General features: G+C 45.5%; 1 protein-coding gene across 2 annotated transcripts in view; it reads right to left on the reverse strand.

Moving 5' to 3' along the window:
* The window catches only part of LOC144158262 (zinc finger and BTB domain-containing protein 8A.1-B-like), a 39,636-nt gene that overhangs the window by 15,853 nt on the left and 4,401 nt on the right, over nucleotides 1-19,382 (reverse strand). Inside the window, exon 4 of one of the 2 annotated variants that reach the window (XM_077689025.1) lies at nucleotides 19,053-19,258. The exons of the other annotated variant lie outside the window; for it this stretch is intronic. Coding sequence (XP_077545151.1) covers nucleotides 19,159-19,258 — 100 coding nt within the window. The 3' untranslated portion in view covers nucleotides 19,053-19,158. Of the gene's footprint in view, nucleotides 1-19,052; nucleotides 19,259-19,382 lie in introns of those variants that run through there. 2 annotated transcript variants of the gene reach the window in all.

Genomic DNA, 19,382 nt, shown 5'->3' on the forward strand with positions numbered 1-19,382 from the left:
ATGTCTGCAAACATCGAGACGCTCAAGGTGGATTGAAAACACCGAAGCTGCAGTCCACTTTGCAATGCTCGCTGCCTACACCACTTCTGGCATTAACGGTAATATCTGCCAAAGATAGACCTTGTTATATGGCACGCAGACAGGTGATTTGGCAAGGATTTTAGAAAAGTGTGCAGACGCCGGGTGACGCTGAGAGCGCAATTCAACGTAACACAGTTTGAAAAGGCACACAAGCACTCGAAACAGGCTGTAGGGTCTGCCCTCTGTTACTACAGTCTACGCTGGTTACAGCGGATCCGGCAACAACGGACTTCGGTTACAACAGACCATTTCTGTTGGTTTGTCTGGTCCCCATGCATTTTAAATGGAGTCCACTCCGCTTATAACAGACCTGGCTAGAGCAGACTATCGGCTACAACAGACTAAATTTTGTGTGAAAATTGTTTCGACTGAATGTTTATAGCGGACTTCCGCGGGGCCGGCATCCAATGTGCTTTTTCTTTGTTTATTTTGGCAAGAAAACTGTTATGTCTGGCAACTTTGCTGGCAGCCGGGACGTTGGCGCACCCAAGCCAAGCCAGTGCTAGTGGCTTTTTTTGTGTGTGTGCGACCAGCGGCATGAGCGGCAGGGTAGCTGATTTCACTGTCCGAAAAATTAAGTGTAATTAACGCCGTCGAACATGGGGAAAAACAGGCCGACATCGCCAAATGTATAGGCCTGTCTAAGCAGACGGTCCGCTCTACCGTCAAGAACAAGGCCGGTGCCGATAAACGCGACTCCGGTGAGATTGAAAAAAGTGGTGCACTCGGAGGCGAGTCTGCCCTTGTCAGTTTTTTTATGTAATAAAAAAACTCGGGTTAAGTGAAGTTCGGCTTTTATTATTCCCACGCATGCATCGTTCCCATTCCGTTCGGTGAAAAAGGTAAGAAATGCCTCAAGTAGGGGGGTTGTTCCCCATCCATTGTGTGCAATCTGCCGGTAACCGTGCGCAGTCCAACTGGTCTAACTTTTGATTTTAAAGCTGTCCGTCATAAGATTATTTCATCACAGCTGTTTCAATGACCAGACTAAAATCACTAAAAATCTGGTAGCTGCCTTGAGGGAAGGTCCGGCAGCGACCCGATTTGTTTGACGAATGGTTTCGGGAAAACCTGCCTCGTCGTGAGGGGATTTAAAAGAGCCTAGTTAATGCTGATGGCCACGACTGATGTTTTATAGCTGGTTAATAATTGCGCCTAGTTATATTCTTGCTTTATTTGCTCAGCTCATCATGAGTCTTTACACGCTTGACCGCAAGCGCTAGGCCTTTTCCAAGTGCCGGTTCTAAGCTTTGGAAACGGTGTTTACGTGATTTTTTGCCCTCGCGCAAACACTGTGCAGAGGTGCTGCAGGCGTGTAGAAAGAACAAAGTGCATGTACTATGAATATGCAAAATCGGTCAAAGTACCCACTTTAGGACCCATACTCCCCCCCCCCTTGTCGGATACTGCATACTTCGGCTACAGCGGACGTTTTTTTCCGGATTCAGAGGGTCCGTTGTAACGGGCGTAGACTGTATCTGCTGTGAAGTTTTCCACTACCTTTAAGGAAAAAATAGGACTTCATCATTATATAAGCCCATTTTGTCAATACAATGAAAGCTGAGCCATTTGTAGGGTGCACAGGGTTCCTGTGTTGCAACATCATATCAGGATGTGTCAGGTGTGATGTAGGCAGGGCCGCATTTGCTTGCATTTCTACACGTAAGCCTTCAACAACTTTCTTATTTCTGTACCGATCCTGATAATTCTTCTCTTAATGACACAAAGAACAGACACAGGGCCCGAAAAGCACCTGTAAAAAAGTGTTGTAGGGGTCCGATAAGGGCAACAGCCGTAAAATTTCCCCTCATCCAATCTTACTTTCAACACGCAGTACCACAATAGCAACTAGTACACAACTGGTAGCCGTATCAAATGCCTGATGAGTCAATTACAAGCTTTTAAAGTAGCTCAACAGCAGATGCCTCGCTGGCCAGCCAAGCGGCCAGAAAACCAGTTGAGCAACATCCAGCTAGCTTCTACTGGGGCAGCTGTGCACGCAGAAATAGCACTCAAGCTTTCACCCGCGCAGACTCCCCGCCAGCTTGTTTGCTTGACTTAACATCACTTTTGCCTGGCCATAATGGTTGCACTTTTCTCAATTTCAGAATCGAAATCTCTGTTCCCTGGTCACTTGCAGTGTCAATTAGCACATTTAAAATGTTAAATTTAAAATTCAGTTATTTTAGTCAGCCCATACAGAAATAGCGTGTGACATTATAGCATGATGTGTTACACAAGACTTGTAAACGGGATTATTGAAGCCAGAGTGACGACACGAGTGCTGCGTGTAGAGGCATGTATGAGCACGAGTGGAAAATGTGAATATTTAAAGAAAAAAATGAAAAATACGATAGAACAAGGAAAAGTCCTGGAACTTGGTCTAGGACAAGTTCCAGTTAAGTGATGGTTCGGTACAAACTATCACAAACATCAAAAACCAAGACGGGCTCACATTATTGCAGTCCATTATAGCAGGTAGTAAGCTGTCCCAGTCTTGTCGGTTATGCTAGGCCAGCTCCATACATTGACTGGAACAGCAATCAGCCTAGCACATAAGCCTTTCTGCGCAGCCTGGCAGGAACAGGAGGCAGCTCGGACCAGCAAGCAAGCACATCTTGCCAGGTACATCAGGATATCAGGAGCGGCAGGCACAGTTAGGCGCAGTGGCCCAGACAAGTGGTTTGCTCGAAGAGGTGGTGGCCCCTGCCTCGATGGCCCGACGAATAGGCGACCTGGCGCAAAGCACAAAGGCAAGGCACAGTGACAGATACAGGTGACCAGAGGTACAGTGCGGACCCCAGTGACCTGAGGGATAGCTGGCGACGTCCCAGCATGGTAGCATGGGTGCTGTCAGTGGGTAAACTTTGCTTTTTCCGAGCCCACCCCAAACTTCCACCAATTTAGCTCCTCCGTCGCTTCATGTGTCCTTTCTTTCACGGCACATACCAATGCAGGGGATTGTTCAAGAAGCTGAGGTACTCCTGCCTTCACTGTTCGATTTTTTAAATTCAAACACTGGTGCTTCTTCGCATTGAGTTTTCAAGAGGTCAAAATTTTCCCAATAATTGGCCTTTAGACATGCTTGTATAAGCATTATGCACCATGCTTGCACTAGCATTGAAAAACTGTTCGTCTTGGAATGAGAGCACGGAAGCATAGTGGGGCCAGAAGTAGGAGTGTCAAGGGGAAGCTGTGAGCTCTGCCTCCTCGAAATGGGTAGTCTGTATACTTTTGGAGCGTGCCAATTGGCGCACGCTGTTCCTCTGTAAAGTGACTGATGCTTTGCTAACACACTTGGTATCATGTAAGTTGATTAAAAGGCCTCTATCTGTTCACCAACAGTTCGGTCATTATGCCAGAACGAAATCACACCTTTGAACAAAGGATGGCAGCCATGCTTTTTGAAATTGGCAGGAAGGTTGGCACTCATAAAATTTGTTCCCGGAGAATAATGTTCTCGCAAATGACTGTTTAAACAGCATACAGTCTGGCCCATGTACACAAACTTGCATGACAAAGGGATTCAACAGAAAACCGTATCGACAACAAAGTAAAGGCTGCGCATGATTCACGCTGCACTTGTTCTTTCCTTTCCTTGAATGATCTTTATCTTTGACAATGCGGCAAAGATAGATGACTTTTGTTTTGGCGGAAAACAACACCTTCATACCAAAAAAAAACAATGCCATTCTTTCCGAGGTTCAATCCTACAAATATCTTGGGTTGTGGATAACAAGCGATCTTAACTGGACAAAACACATTGACATAGTAACTTCCAAGGCTAATCAGAAACTATTCTTTTTACGAAGGACTTTGAAACTTACACCTCCATCCGTCCGTATCCTTGCATACAAATCGATAGTCCTGCCCATACTTGATTATGCAGTGGTGATCTGGGATCCACTTACTCAAATTAACATTCATGAAGTAGAAAAAATACAAAGAGCAGTTCGTTTCATATATAACAGTTATCGACGAACCTCGGTAACTGAACTGTAAGTCAGTGCTAAGTTACCATCACTTTCAGAAAGAAACCGCATATCCCGATTAAAATATCTATATCAATTAATTAATGGGCATTACAGGATAGATATTGGAAAAATTATTTCATTTTTTTCAGCTTACGCCACTAGACAACGCCATGATCATACAATAACTCCGTTCCGTACCCGCCATAACTGCTTCAAATATTCTTTTTCCCTAGAACTGTGCAGGATTGGAATAGCTTAAATAACCATCAAGTCACAAAACAATGTTTAGCATCCTTTGCCGCTGGTCTAGAATAGAAGAGAAAATAATTTTACTTGTGTGCTAGCTTTGTTTTCTTTTCGTAAAATGAGAGTGATGTTTCATCTGTATGATTTTGTTACGTTTGTTTACATTTGTAAACCGCAAGTGATGGTTCGTTGTTTGCCTTGTGTTATACGGCTGCCTACTATGTGAAATGTGAGTGACTGTTCCATCTGTTTGCCTGGTGTTATATGGTAATATTTTCGTGTTTTGTACCCACCTGCTAAAAACCCTCCAGGGGATTGCAGTACCCATAAATAAATAAATAAATAAAATAAACACGACGACCCCAAGTTTTTCAATCCATGCGCAATTTTACGAATAACATATGGGATTCCAGCAACTCCCTCGTCACACCCGTTCTTTCCTCCTTTTGTTTTGTTGCCCTTAACCAGGCCTGCACACACCGCCCACAACACAGGCGGGGGGAACTCGGCTGTTTTAGACGGGTAACCTGTTCCAACAAGCTAGTAATAATAAGGCTTAATAACTGCCTTCAGAAAGTGTACGACAGCTGCATCTTACCGGTACTCACCAAGGGGCAGAATCTTGGAGGCTCACTAAGAGGGTTCAACTTAAATTGGGGACTCAGTGCATTGGAACGGAAGATGATAGGTGTAACATTAAGGGACAGGAAGGGAGTGCAATGGATCAGGCAACAAATGAGTGTTAAGGACATATTAGTAAGAATTAAGAGGATCAAATGGGTGTGGGTAATGCGAAGGCAAGATAACCATTGGTCACTAAAGGTAACAGAGTGGATACCTAGAGAAGGCAAGCATAGCAGGGGGTGTCTGGGTTAGATGGGCATATGAGATCAAGTTTGCAGGTATAAATTGGTCGCAGTTAGCACAGGACTGGGATTATTAGAGATCTATGGGAGAGGCCTTTGCCCTGCAGTGGGCGTAGATAGGCTGCTGATGATGATGAAGTAGTGCCTTCAAAAGCACATGAGAGGTAAATATAAATGGTAGCGCAGCTTCGGCCCAAAAGCGGTTCAGAACCTATTGCCAGCGACATCAACATGGGGGGTTATGGGAGTGGTGATTGAAGCGCGGTACTAGGTGAGGAGAAAACACTAATAACAAAAAACCAAGCTTTATTCAACAATAAAACAATATTTCTATTTTACAAACCATATTTACTTTTGAATCAAATTTATTTAGGCATAGTGTGCAAAGAATTAATGAAAATGTTATTCATTCTCAAAAACCTGTTTTTTCTAGTGCCCTCTGAAGAATGGCACATGCCACAACATGCCATTGCTCTGTGATGCAGTCCTTGTAGTGTTCGGAAAGGCGCGCGTAAAGTTCATCTGCTAGGAAACGCCCCTCACGTGTTTTGGTGTTGCGCATTCACATATTTACTTATTTTTTTTTTACTTATTTTTTATTATTTACTTATTTACATATTTACCTTTTTACTTATTAATTTGATGTGAACTTAATTATTGCTGTGTGTGAAGTTGCGAGGTGCGTTGTGTTGCGGGTGAACATGCTTAGTACCGTGCCTGATGGTCACGGCGTCTGGCAGGGCGATGCTGACAACGGTTGGCACGGAGCGCTTTTCTCGGTACTCACGAAAACGATGTGCTGTACAAGGTTGCAACAGCAGCTCCCGTACGCCTGGCATTTCACTGAACCGTTTTCCTCGCATTTCCACAAGGTAAGGAAAACCTACAGTACTGTTAATTCGTGCGCGGGGGATTGTGTAAGGGGACATCGTTGTGCTTTGAAAAAAGAAAGGGCCTAAAGCTTTATGTTATGTCAGAGTTATCGCTTTATTTCCCCTCAGGTTTGGGTCGGAGCAAGTGGTGTCAAATACTCTACGACTTCTCAGCGTATTCCAATAGCACAAGTATTGTGCGCCACTCAGGTTCAAACGAGATGCTTTAATTGTCTATCTCAGTGCCTCCTCTATAGCATTGCAACGCTTGTAGTGATCATTGCTCCTTGCGCTTGCATGCGCAAGCAATCTTTCCATCGCAGTATTGTGTTGTTCTGCTCTGTGCTGTGCTGCTACCCCATCTTTCCCACTACGTGTTTTTACTTACTGACGTCGCTTTCTTTTGCATTAATACTTTTTCATTCTCTTTTTACTTATCTGTTGCGACACTTGCCTAACCAATGCAACCATGAAATTGCAGGCGTGAGTCCTGGGTGAACTTCTGCAGAAACCCATGTCTACTTGATAAGATGCCGGGACAGCTGTGATTCAGAGTGGTGTGCTCGCTGCACTTTCGTGAATCTGCATTCCTGCGGCCCGGTTTTCTGCATCAAGATGCAGTGCCTACCATAGTTCCAGTTATCGGTGAGTAGATCACCGAGCCGTTTTTCTCGCTACAATTGGCATGCGTGCACGAAAAATAGTGTGTTTATATTTAATATAGCAGGGTTGATACATCGATATAATTGATGAAAACAACAGCCTGAACAGAATCTTAAGAATTCATTCCTAAGTAAAGATGCAATACGTGCATACTACATCTTTCTAGCAAGCACTGGATCTAATTCCCATGACGACACGTGTGGTGACCGTGGCCATAATCATGTCCACCCTTCGAAAACTGAAGGTGAGTTTGGTTTCAGCTTTTCACATAGATACACGTGGAGTCAAAGAAATCTTTTGCATTGTGTCTGCAGAGTCGGGTTTGCCAGGCCGCGTGAGCTCGTATGTCCCATGTAATGCCTTGTCCATGGGCTGCCAACTGCCGGATGAGACCGTGCGCAAAGTATCCAGTGTAGAAAGTTTTTGCTTTTTGAAATGAAGGCAACATATACAAAGCGAAAACACTACTGCTACCCTACAATAAGCTACCCTCCCCCACCCCGCCAATAAAGAAACTGCAGGATGCAGTGCAATGAGGGATCACTGTGACCACACATACGCACGTCAATCACATGGATGCGTAGCCCCTCCCCAAGGAGCCCCAGGTATCTCCTGGGCGATGTACTCTCTGTGCCGCTCTCGTCACTTCTTCATTTATTTTTCTTGTGTTCCTCGTTTGACGGGCTATATTGCACCATGTTTATCTCCCTAATTCGCAGAACACCTGCACAACTCGACCGTGGACGCCGTTCCTCCACAAGAGGCCAGAGGTAACGCGGCTCCACAGGCTCCATGGCTTCTCCAGCCGACATCCATCCGACTACCTCAACGTAGCGCCTCCAAGGCAGAATTCTCTGGAGTAGAAGGTAACCTTGCCTCTCGAAGCTTAATTAACCAACGTAAATACAGCGAAAACACCACTGTTCTCAAACAATAGATTCAAGCTAAAAAAACTGCAGGGTGCTGTGCAATGAGGGATCACTGTGATCACACATATGCCCGTCCATCAAATGTATGCGTAGCTCCTCCCCAGGAAGTCCCAGGTATCTCCTGGCCGGTGCAATCTCTGCGCCGCTCTCGTCACTCCTTCATTTTTCTTCTGTTCCTCGTTCAACGTGCTATACTGCACCATGTTATCTCCCTAATTCGCAGAACACCGGGACAACTCGCCCGTGGACAACGCTGTTCTTCCACAAGATGCCAGAGCTGATGCAGCTCCACAGGCTCCGTCGGCTGCACAAACTCCAAGAGTCAACTCTGTCCCTGGTGTAGCTGCTGAAGTTTCAAGCCAATGTGAGCTTAATTACATATTGCACGTCATTTCGAACGTCAACGGGCTATCTTATTTTACGAAAGAATGAAAGCCATAACTACAGCAAAAATTTTCTCACCAGTACAAAAGTACGTTCTAATAAGGTAAAAACTCTCATCAATTTATATTACAAAAGTACGTTCTCAAAATGATTACATCACTAATGGACCTCTCCCAGGGTACGTCACGTGGAGGCCGTGACGTCACGGAAAGCGCACGTGCTGGGTGTGGCCAGGAGGGTGGTTGGCAAAACATTCGGACCGGCGCGCGGTGCGTATGCAGTGAGGCTGCATGAGACACGCGCTAAACTGGAGTTTTTATTTATGCGTTCGCTTTTCTGATGCCGGTGGGCTGCTGTGCTCTTGGCTACGAAAATCTTGCGAGCAGAATCAGTGGCATCAGACTTTTAGGAGTCATCAAAGAGGTAAATTCGGCGTGTATTGTGGATGTGCGCAATGTGCCGAAGAGGCTGGCAGCCAAAGCAGCGACATGGTCTGCTCTTACTCATAGCAAGATTTCCCATTCTCGAACGTCTGCTGTTCTCCAAACCACACTCATATTGTCTACATTGGCAGTTCGTGCTGATTCGTGCCATGAAACGATGCTGTTTACCAACCATCTGCTATCATGCAGCACCAGCAGAAATTTGGTGAAGTGAAATAGTGCCGGGGGTGGGGGGCAGAGGGAAATTTTCTTGCTGCGAAATATTGTCATGTTTTGGGGAGGTAGAGTAGTGTATTAAAAACACAATGAATGCCTAACCTTCTTAGGTGACGCGAAATAAATGTTTTGACAAGGGATCTGCGATAGCCGCCTGCCGCCAGATCGACAAGTTTGGTCTTATGGGGGGGATTTGTTCAAGACGAACGGAATTCATTGCTTGTAAGTGCAATAAATTTTTGTCTTGATCAATTATATTCTGCCTTGAGGATGCAGCAAAACAGAGATGTTTGCTGTGCTCATATGTAGCATCGTGCCTTCGGCGCGACTCGAAAAAAGTTTGCCCTAAGCGAACAAACTCAGTGAATGTATTCTTTTGTTGCGGCCTCCCGACGCTGGCGTATGCAGCAGGCGTACAAGGACACTAACTTTAACTATAATGAAATACTGACTACCGAAAATTATTTCAGTTCGCTGTCCTAAGCTATACGCACTAACCATATGTGGCTGCTATGTTACTCTCACAATGACGATGAACCATTTCGCGATTTCACTGGGGAAAAAGGTAACAATACAATCGGTCAATCACGTAGAGAATGACATCATCGCGATATTTTTATTAGAATAATTTTTGGCTTTTGCTCTTCATATTTTTGTTTCGTTGCTGTTTATTTTACTTTTTATTTCTTTCAAGCTTTACCTTTCCTTTTCCCCCTCGACATAAAATTGTGTGTACGTCACTGTCTCCGGGTGACGCAAAGGGACCAAGGACAGGGAGCGTATATCCTGCCTGAGGCACCGCGCTTAGCTTAAGCGGACCTCGAAAGCAACAATGAATGAGCTTTCCTTGGTATGTGTCCGAACACAAAGAATCTTAAAAAACATCCTTGGAATGCGTCACAACAGCATCAACCTTCAGAATGAGTCGTTAAGGCTTCTGTCGCGCATTGATTATCCGAAAGCGTCGCCCTTCAGTTGACCTTACGGTAAACGAAAGTGTTGCGGAGGTTGTAGATGCGGAAAGCTACATGGAGGTGTGACGGCCACAGCTAGGATAGCTAGACTCCCACCTGCAACGTAGGCGGCCAGTGACGGCCCGAATCAACGGCATAACGTTCGTTTCGGGCGCCGTGAGTCCAGGCTGGGCCAACGGCGCAGGCGCGTTCTGCCAACCACCACCGCACTTTGCGGCCGCCAGCAGGCGTCAGCCGTCGTGCACGTGCGCTTCGTGACATCACGGTGTTTACATACAGGGAGAGGTCCATTAGAATATAAGACACCTGTTTATGCGGTGTCCTGCGGTTGGTTATCTGTCTAGAGGTCCCGAAATTATTATTGTCGCGAGGTGTTAAAATATCGCGACTAAAATATCATTTGCTGCCCAGGCAGACGTTAATGATAAGAAAAATTAGTCTTTCAGAAAAATAACTATACTTGCAAAGATTTATGTACTGCCAAAGACAGAAAAACAGAAAAGCAATTTCTGTGATTCTTTGTACGTATATCGACGTGCGCACCACAAAGAGTGACCCTTCAATTAAGCCTAAGCCTATATTTCAATGCGTCATTAAGTTTTCTGTATCTGCGAACATTTATTTTATTTAACCTCAATGCGTTGAATGCAATCTCGTACAACAAGAGATGTAGAGCGATCCCTAAAATACGCAGAGATGTTCCCTCTATGCCAGTCAGCGATATGAAAGGCAGCAAGAGTACAGTATGCAACATATGCCTTAATGTTGCACAAATACCTATCCAAAAAAGCTATCCAAATACCTATCTGCTTCACCCTTGTTGAAAAAGTTCAACACATTCGGTCTCGTAATCATCTATAATACATCTCTGACGTCGAAATTCTTCACGACTTGGTTTCTGATGCAGTCACTTAAATGCTTTCAAAGTGCTTTCCACGTAAGTCACCTGCACGGTTACGCTGCATTGACGTTCTTTTGTCCGAATAGGCAAAGTATAACCACACATGTTCTAGAAGTATTCTTTCTCTAATGTGTAAGGTAATAGAACACGGGCTGTATTGTGGCTGAATGATCCTTTTCCATAGAAAAATTGTTCACAATGGAATATGCGGAATCACAATGCTTTGCATTTGCATGGCTTCTTTAAAATATATTGACGTTTATTTCTGAAGCTCAGAACAATGTCACGAAGAGTGGTCAATATCATAAATATACATTCAACATTTACAAAGCGCACCCCTTAAAAAACAGCATCTCCCACAGTGCCTTGTTCGAGTCACCGTGACGTGTGGAGAAAAACCGAGGAGCTAAAGGTGAAGCTGCGGAAACAACGGGACTTAAACCGGAGGCTCCAAGCAAGATTGCAGAGGGAGCGTCAAGCCCTAACAGTTCAGGAAGTCGTCCAGAGCGTCCGCTCACACGTATCTCCAGCTGTTGCTGAACTCGCGGAGGCTCAGCTGCGGATGAACAATGTGAGCCGCTTTTGTCGCCGTTGGGCGAGCCAAAACGAGTCCTTTGCTTTAGGGCTCTACTTCCATAGCCCAAAGGGTTATAGGTACTGCAGGCAACTCCTGAGGCTGCCGTCAGTGCAATCTTTGCAGCTATGGCTCAAGCGGGTGCCTTTAAGGGTTGGGTTCTTCCCCCAAATTTTCGACCTTGTGAAGAGAAGAGCGGCTACCTTTTCCATGAGTGACAGAGCCTGTTGCATTGTTTTTGATGAAATGCACATCAAAAAAGAGCTTTCGTAGAACCCATCACATGACAGGTTTGAATTCCTAGAAGAATATGATGGTGTGCAAGGCAATAATCTTTGCAACAAGGCTCCTGTCTTTATGGCAAAAGGTATCAGAACGGCTTGGAAGCAACCCCTTGGCTATTTTTTTGCCCATCGAGGAACACCTGCGAGTGCTTTGAAGGAACTGCTTTTTCAATGCTGCAAGTCCCTTGGGGATGCTGGCTTAGAACCAGAGGCTGTTGTCTGTGACCAGGGAAGCCAGAACGTGTCCCTTTTTGCAAACCTTGTGTCGACCGAACAGCCGTATGTGGATATCGATGGAAGGAGGCTCTTTTTTCATTTTCGATGCTCCTCACTTACTTAAGTGCCTGCGGACCATGCTGTGTAGGTATGATTTCACAATAGGAGATCATCTAGTGAAGAGCGAATATGTCAGACGGGCTTACAAAATGGACCGCAAGCATGAGATACGTTCCATCCCAAGACTGAGCGACAGACATTGTAACCTGACAATTGCTTTAAAAATGTCTCTAAGGTTGGCCGCACAGGTTTTTAGCAACCACCGTGCAGCTGCAATGTACGCGTTGGTAACTTTTCAGTAGCTACCTGCCGAAGCAATCCATACTGCACGGTTCGTCAAAAGAGTAGACTGCTTGTTTGACTGCCTCAATAGTTCCCAAAGAGTGGCAAAAACCCTTTACGCATCTGTAATGTGCAATGGCTCTGTCCTTAGAAAATTTTCGAATAAGTGCATTGGGATGTTTGAGAACATGCAAGTAGTTGGGTGCCGGAGGCAGCCGCCTTGTGTGCAGGGGTTTTGTTTGACAATGCAGTCTATTTTAATGCTTTGTGACCATCTCACCGTCCATTATGGATTTGCCTATGACTCGGAGGATAAATCAGGACTCGCTTGAAAACACCTTCTCAATTATAAGGACTAAATCAGGAACGAACGTCAACACCACAGCTCGTCAGTTTCAGGCCCCTTTCAGGCATCTTTTGGTCAGTAACCTGTTCTAGGTGTCTGAAAACTCTAATTGCACCGAGGACATGACATCGATCTTGGCAACCCTCCCCACTCACCTTCCGGAGCTGTGTCCGGCTCTTAGTATGGAAAAAATAGCATCGCTACTTTATTTTGCGCGTTGGCTAGCGGCAAAATTTTCACATTCGTGCATCGGAAAAGCCCAAAAATGCATTCTTAGGGTCGAAGATGCAGAGTTTACCGAGGGCAATTAAGTTCTCCTTTATTTGAGTGCAAAAGGTGCTGCAAAAACGGACTTCGGAAGTCTCTCAGTGCCTTCCCCTCCTTTCGTGTCTTTTGTTGAAGGCTGCGAAAATGCCTTCGAAAAGGCCATTGGAAGCCTTTTGTCTACGAACAGAGTAAGGGATACGCTGTGTAGGCATCTTCGCGAGGAGGTCCAAAAAACACTCACCGTTTGTAATGACGACGTTTATGACGCCTTGTTTCATCTCTTCGCTCGAGTCGGGCTGCATTGGTTTGCACGGGAAAAAAATGCTGAGATTCAATGTGCACAAGTTAAACGTCAAGCTATGCAGCGAGCACAAAGGCTCAGCAATTGAGTTTATTTTTTTTAAGCTTTATCTAAGCGGGTAAGCCGCCAAGCACCATAGCCCCTGTACCACCGAGAGGGTGGCGTCATGGTATGTAGTTGATGCCGCGGGGGGGGGGGGTTTAGGAGGGGGGTTGGGTGGAAGAGGTGGTTGCCGTACCTAAAGGGTCGACACGAGGAAGTGATTCGCTGGCCAGCTTATACGCTGCGATATTCGCTGCGGCGAGTGCCTGATTGTAGGAACCATGGACATGGTCCTCAAAATCTTCGGGGAGGGAAAAGGAGAGCTCACAATTTGGAGAGCCTGTTGGCAAATGCCACAATGTATGTAGTTTCGACAGGCCTCCAGCGAATTTGTGAGGATGCAAGCTTCAGAGTTAGTGGAGATGGCAAGAGTGATTGCTTCTTCTTTTACCATTGCATCCACTCCGAATATGATTGAGGCTGTTCCTATCTCCTGGCCGTTAAGAATGCAAATTGCAGCCAAGGCTGCAGCTGTGGATCCAGACGTGGTCCTGCACTATTAACGAGAAAGCACTTGACTGGCGATCCCACGTTTTTGATAATTATTCAGCTTGAAGTGCGTGCCGACCGTGTTCGTGAGCCGGGAGAATGGGTTTTTGTGATGATTGATTGGTTGATTGATGTGGGAGCGTACGTCATGCGGGGGTATTTTGGAGGCCTTGCACTGTTACAACAGGCGAAATGAGGCGGGTAATGGTGTCCCTTACTCCAGAGCTGCTAGTGAGTTGTAACTGATTGGCAACTCTCTGCGTATGTATAATTTTCTATGTAGTATTGTGCTCTTCTAGGGTCCACAGTCGATCATTTGCAGCAGGGAGTGGGAGTGTCATGGCTATGTTGTAAGGTTTACAAAGTGCCCGGACCATATGCTCTTTTTTTAAAGCGTCTCAGAAAGAAGGATTCGATCGTGTATGCATGCATTGCATGACATCATAATTTTTGCATTTATTCTTGAATGCCTTTGTCGGTGAGTGTCGCCATGGCGTCTCACCCTTTTCTTTCTTGCGCTCGTGAGGGCGCGCAAAACCACAGCATAACACGCATCACGCTTCATGCATTCCGTTTTTATACGGCACAAATGTCATTAATGGGGCAAAAAAAGAATGGGTAACATATATGCTAATTGTGACGACCCTATGCTACTTATTTCATCGGGACTTGCTTTTCTGCCTTTTGGGACAATGTACACCAGCATTTTCGTCATGCCTTATTGCAAAATATTTACATGCACTTTAGATCGCGCTGTATGCACCACATTCTATTAGCAAAGTTGTGCTGGCACGTTAGCTTGCTTCTTTTCCTGTGACCCTGAGACAAAGGCGGTATAATAGACTTACAAGATGTTTGAAGCCCGCGTGCTTTCTTTGGGAAGCATGTAAATCTGACCATATTAAAAGTAAAAAAGTTGACCATTATTAATGTTAACTACAAAGATTTATACATACCTACCTGCTGGTAAAAAATGTTAATATTGTACATATTTGCCACACTTACACAAGGAAAGGGTCAGTTTTCGTTTTTTAGATGTGCGCCTTATTGTTAGAATCGTTAGATGTTAGAATCGGATACGAAACCGAAACTGCCGAAACAACGAAAATTTCGTCCCGCCCATCGCCATCTCAAATGGCGCCAAGCCTTTAGCAACGATTTTTCGGACGCAGGAAGCATAGGCACCAGGGCTTTTCTATCGGCGTTCACACAAACCGTCAAATCGTTCCACTTGCGCACTTGATAACAGAAATGGCAGCAGCGCCTCTCACGCGTTCAAAAGGAGCGGTCGGCTGAAGCGTGCGCCTCTGGAGAAGCTCGCAGGATGGGCGTGCGAGGCTTGGGCCACGATCCCATCGACCATGGTTGAACGTCCGTTATGAAGTTTGGCATCGCGAACGCGCTGGGCGGTACCAAGGATGAGATGTTGTGGTCAGCAAAGAGCGAGGAGGAGTGAGATTACTTCGAGAAATAAATCGCCCGTTTCTCTCGCATTCGTTTTTCTTGCTCACAAAGTACCGTGCGCGTTACAATCGGAGGTGCAAGTTTTTTCGTTTTTTTTTTGCCTGGAAATTAGGGTGCGCGTTAGAATCAGGGGCGCGTTAGAATCGGGTAATTACGGTATTCTCATACGTGCTGATTTTGTAGAGTGTAATAAAGTTGTTTTATGTTTATCCTGGAGTAATATTGAAATGTCATGATTATGGCATGTCTCTGCGTTATTTCTTTTCTAGAACTGCAGCACACAAACTGCGAAAGCATTATATAACCCTTGATCTCTGCTTAAGGCACGCGCGCACGCTGCGTATGTGCGACGCAATTAAACAACCAAGCCGTTGCATAGACAGAAATTTGTATCGGGGGGAGGGGGCGACACGTTTTTGATATGAAAAGGGAGGCGGGCCGTGGACAAGTGTGATCGGGTGCCATTTTTGTGCTCTGTATGGCAGAAAAAAATTTCGGGTGAAGGGGGTGGGGGGAGGTACGTGCCCAGTTCCTACCACCCACTGCAATCAAGGTAAACAACTGCTTGCTTTTATATAGCAGTGGAAGACAAATACAGAATAAAGTTTCAGAGAAAATGCAAGATATTTTTATCAACACCGAGGCGAATCATACGACAGTATATGCTTAAGTACGTTCCTCTCGCCACAAGTCTGTACTAGTTATCAGCTGCGCTGATCTGAAGCACACTCGCCATGTGCTCGCCAACTTGCGTCGGATGGCAATGACATTAGCTCTCAGTGATCAGTGACCTGCTAAAGCTATCTTGAAGTCAAATTTTCGCGCTAGTGCCACCAAAATGACGTCACTTTTTGATCGGATCTTGTGTCACATCCTGCCTATTTGTGACTCCGCCGGAAGTGTTCCCTCCTCACACAGATGATGCTAAGTCCCATGAGCAGCTTAAGAGCCGCCATTTTCTGAACGTATAAGCTTCTATGGAAGCTTCGCTACCGGTTATATAGCTTGGCGCATGTGCTGTGCCTATAGATACAGATTACATGGTCATTGTGCGTGGTGACGAGTTGAAGTTGAACTTGCAAGATCTCTTGAATGTTTTCAAAAAATATAAAATAGGCCTCAAATTCACATTCGAGCAACCAGTTGGAGGCTGCCTATAGTTTTTTTATTTCAAGCTTGACCTCTCGAAGCATCAGTCTAGTTGGCATTATCACCCCACTGTGAAAAGCCTCTCCTTGTCTACTTGTTTGGACATTCCAAAATTGTGAAAAGAGGAATCGCTATATCATGTCTTGAATAGGCTGTAAATAAGTTGTGCGAGCATTGACAGGAGACACTTTTTTAGAACAGGTTACCCACTTTAGAACAACTGGCTGTTGACATCAGTGCGTGCAAGCCTGGTGCACCAGATTAAGGGCTGCAAAACAGAGGAAGGGAAGGACAGGCATGCAAGGAAGTGGCTGCAATGCTGTATGTTCAAATAGCACACGTGTTGAAAAACATGGGGTGCCGGTATGGTGTGAAGTGTCATTTTCTCCTAAAACAAAAGTCAGCAATCATTGCCGCATTGCCAACCATAAAGATCATCCGAGGAAAGGGAGGAACAAGTGAGGCATGAACTATGCAGAGCTTTTAGTTCGTTGTGCGATAAGCGTTGTCTATCGAATCCCTTTGTCATGCAAGTTTGTGTACGGGGGCCAAGCTCGATGGTGTCAACATTTGTTTGTGGGAACATGTTGGCACAATAACAAATTCCGGGAGTGTCAACCTTCCTGCACATTGCAGGAAGTGTGGCTGTTATCAGCGTTTGAAGGTGTGGTTTTGTACCAGCATATAGCCAAAACTGTTAGGGAGCTCGTAGTGGCCTTTCATATCAGTTGATACCTATGGTGTTAGCAAAACATCACTCTACATGAGAAACAGTGCACACTAAATGGCACTATGCTTCTCTAATCTATGGTTTGCATGTATGAATTTCGTATTTCAATAAATCGGCACTTCTATTTAAGCGCTTCCTTGTGTCCTTTTTCTCCCTCCCCTGCTACTTGTGCATTTGAAACTTCCACTTCCATTATATACCAACGAGCCGAACTGTCGGTGTTGCTTCAGTGCTTTAAACTGAGCCTCGTGCATACAGGGCCCGTGTACAGGTTTACACACAGCAGGCTACAAGCACATGGATGTGGAGGCTTGCAACCCTACCAGTGCGGCTTGCCATCGTGGGAAAGTAGCTGGTATGAAGTGGGAAGGAGAGGTATGCTATACTTTTAAAATAAAGTTTTTCCTAATCCTAATCCTATGCTATACTTTATTTGTCTGGCTTATGGTCAATCAACTGCAGGGGATAGTCTCAGCCTTCTCATTGGTGACATCCTCGCCACATCAATGTGAGTGACGACTGCACTGAGCCAAGCCGTGAGAAAAGCCACCATTGGCCAGGTTGCCAGGCACCCCCCTTGCACTTTACCTTCCAGCCCACCTAACTTGTTGAAGAATAGCTCAGGGTAGCCGCCTAACCCACACGGCATAAATGGCTCCCACATACACACAGGAGTGCTGTCCTGACGCTGCAGAACATGACAGCGACAAGGGGGTAGGGCGCTCCAGAGCAATGTTTGGGGCTAGTTGCAGGCCTTGAGCATTTAAGCTGTCATGGGTGGGACGGCTGAAACAGAACTGGAAACAATTTTCGTAGCAGCAGAATCTCACTTTTACCGCACAAGAACTTTGATTTGGAGCAGGTACATCTATTACTTCGTCTTAAAAGCCCAAAAAACAAAATATGTACCAACCCAGGGAGACAAGTGCCCTTTTTATACGCTTGGAATACGCGCAATGCTAAAACAGCTTTTGTAAAGTTTTCCTAGAGAATGTCCCAAGATATGAACCGCACTACCTTCTTACGAGCTTCTTAATTAAATTGTATTGAGGCTGTTTGCACCGAGAAGGTAAAGGGCCGTTAAAATATCAAATTTAGGAACTCTTCAATCACAAGTTCTTTTTATGATTCAGACACTGAAAGCAATATTTTGTAATCCCAGACTGCGATGTACGAGCGGATGTAGAGCCACAGCAAAAGTTGCACAAGGCAAGGTGATGGCTCGTCGCTGCCCACCCGCTATCCCCTTTCAATCTCTGAGGCACCCTTTCACCACATAGTTTAAGTAACGCTGCTGTTAATGTTTAGCCACCTCCCCTTTGGCATTAAATTTCACTTCAAATACATTAATTATTATTACTCGCATGCAATAGCAAAGTCACAGTGCTGCAGCCCATGCTGCAACTTTTGAGTTGATCATTTCACTCCTCAGGCTCGCTCTCAAACAGAGCAATAACTCAGCATTTACATTACACTGCAATGAGTCCAAAAGTTCACTCACAAACCCGAATATGGGCGTGTGCACAGTGTTTCCCACGAAAACGTCGTTTTCGATGACCTCGCTCTTTCGAGCTGCGTGATGTCCCATAATTTCGCACATGATCTCAACGATTAGCCCAGTGTTGATGTCACTGTTCAGTATTAGAACAAATACAATGACTAAGCAAGAACCCAGTCGTCTGTGCAACCTCAATCAGGGAAAAGATTGGCGAGGTGCACTAAGCGCCCAAACTATGCAGTAGCTGCTTCATTTCTATGTTTTTTATTGCTGAATCAGGAAGGCCATTTCAGTAAACCTGACCATAGAACCAATAGGGCATTATAAGCTATCGGTTTCCCTGGTTCACTGTATTTTTTTCACCCCCCGTGCATATGCCTGTGAGCAACGATAAAAGAGGCGACCATAAAGCAGAAAACCAGGGCTCCACGATCTACAAACAGCAAGATAGCAGCTCTAATTGGTGTTGTTTCAGAGATAAAGACCGAAAATTGCGTTTTTTTTACCAACCAATACAAATATTTTGTCACCTCAGCTGGCAGCAATTTTTTTCATGGTACTTCGCGCTAGCTATGGTGGCGACACTACGGAAATGCATAGCATATCAAACGAGCAATCCAAAAATATTACTTTAAAAAAATGATCTTTTGGTCATTCTCCGCTGCCTAACCCCCCCCCCCCCACATCCCCAAGAGTTCCTCTATATAGCACCCGCAGGGAACTAAGAGTTGCATGACCGCCAAACATCTCCCCTTCCGGATTGCTGCGGGAAAGCCGCCCGTCGCCACGCTTCCGAAAGCAGCGGTAGCATGGTGGGGGTGCTTCGGTCGGCCCCACCTTGCGATCACTACGCTGGATTCCTGCACTGTCGATCATGCTGCTGCTGCTCCCCGGCAGAGCGCGGTACCGCCTGTGTCGGCGGCTGCAGTGCGGCCGTAGCAGCTTTCCTGCGCAGCAAGGATAGCCATAGTGACGTCATCACTGCAGCACGTGGAAAAGGGTCATGCAAGTCTTAAATTTTTGCGGGAGCTATATGGAGGAACTCTAACTTATCCCTAAAAACAGCACCTC

The sequence above is a fragment of the Haemaphysalis longicornis genome, unplaced genomic scaffold, assembly GCF_048455015.1.
Source record: "Haemaphysalis longicornis isolate Haplotype H1 unplaced genomic scaffold, Haemaphysalis longicornis Haplotype H1 scaffold_10, whole genome shotgun sequence".
NCBI lineage: Eukaryota > Metazoa > Arthropoda > Arachnida > Ixodida > Ixodidae > Haemaphysalis > Haemaphysalis longicornis.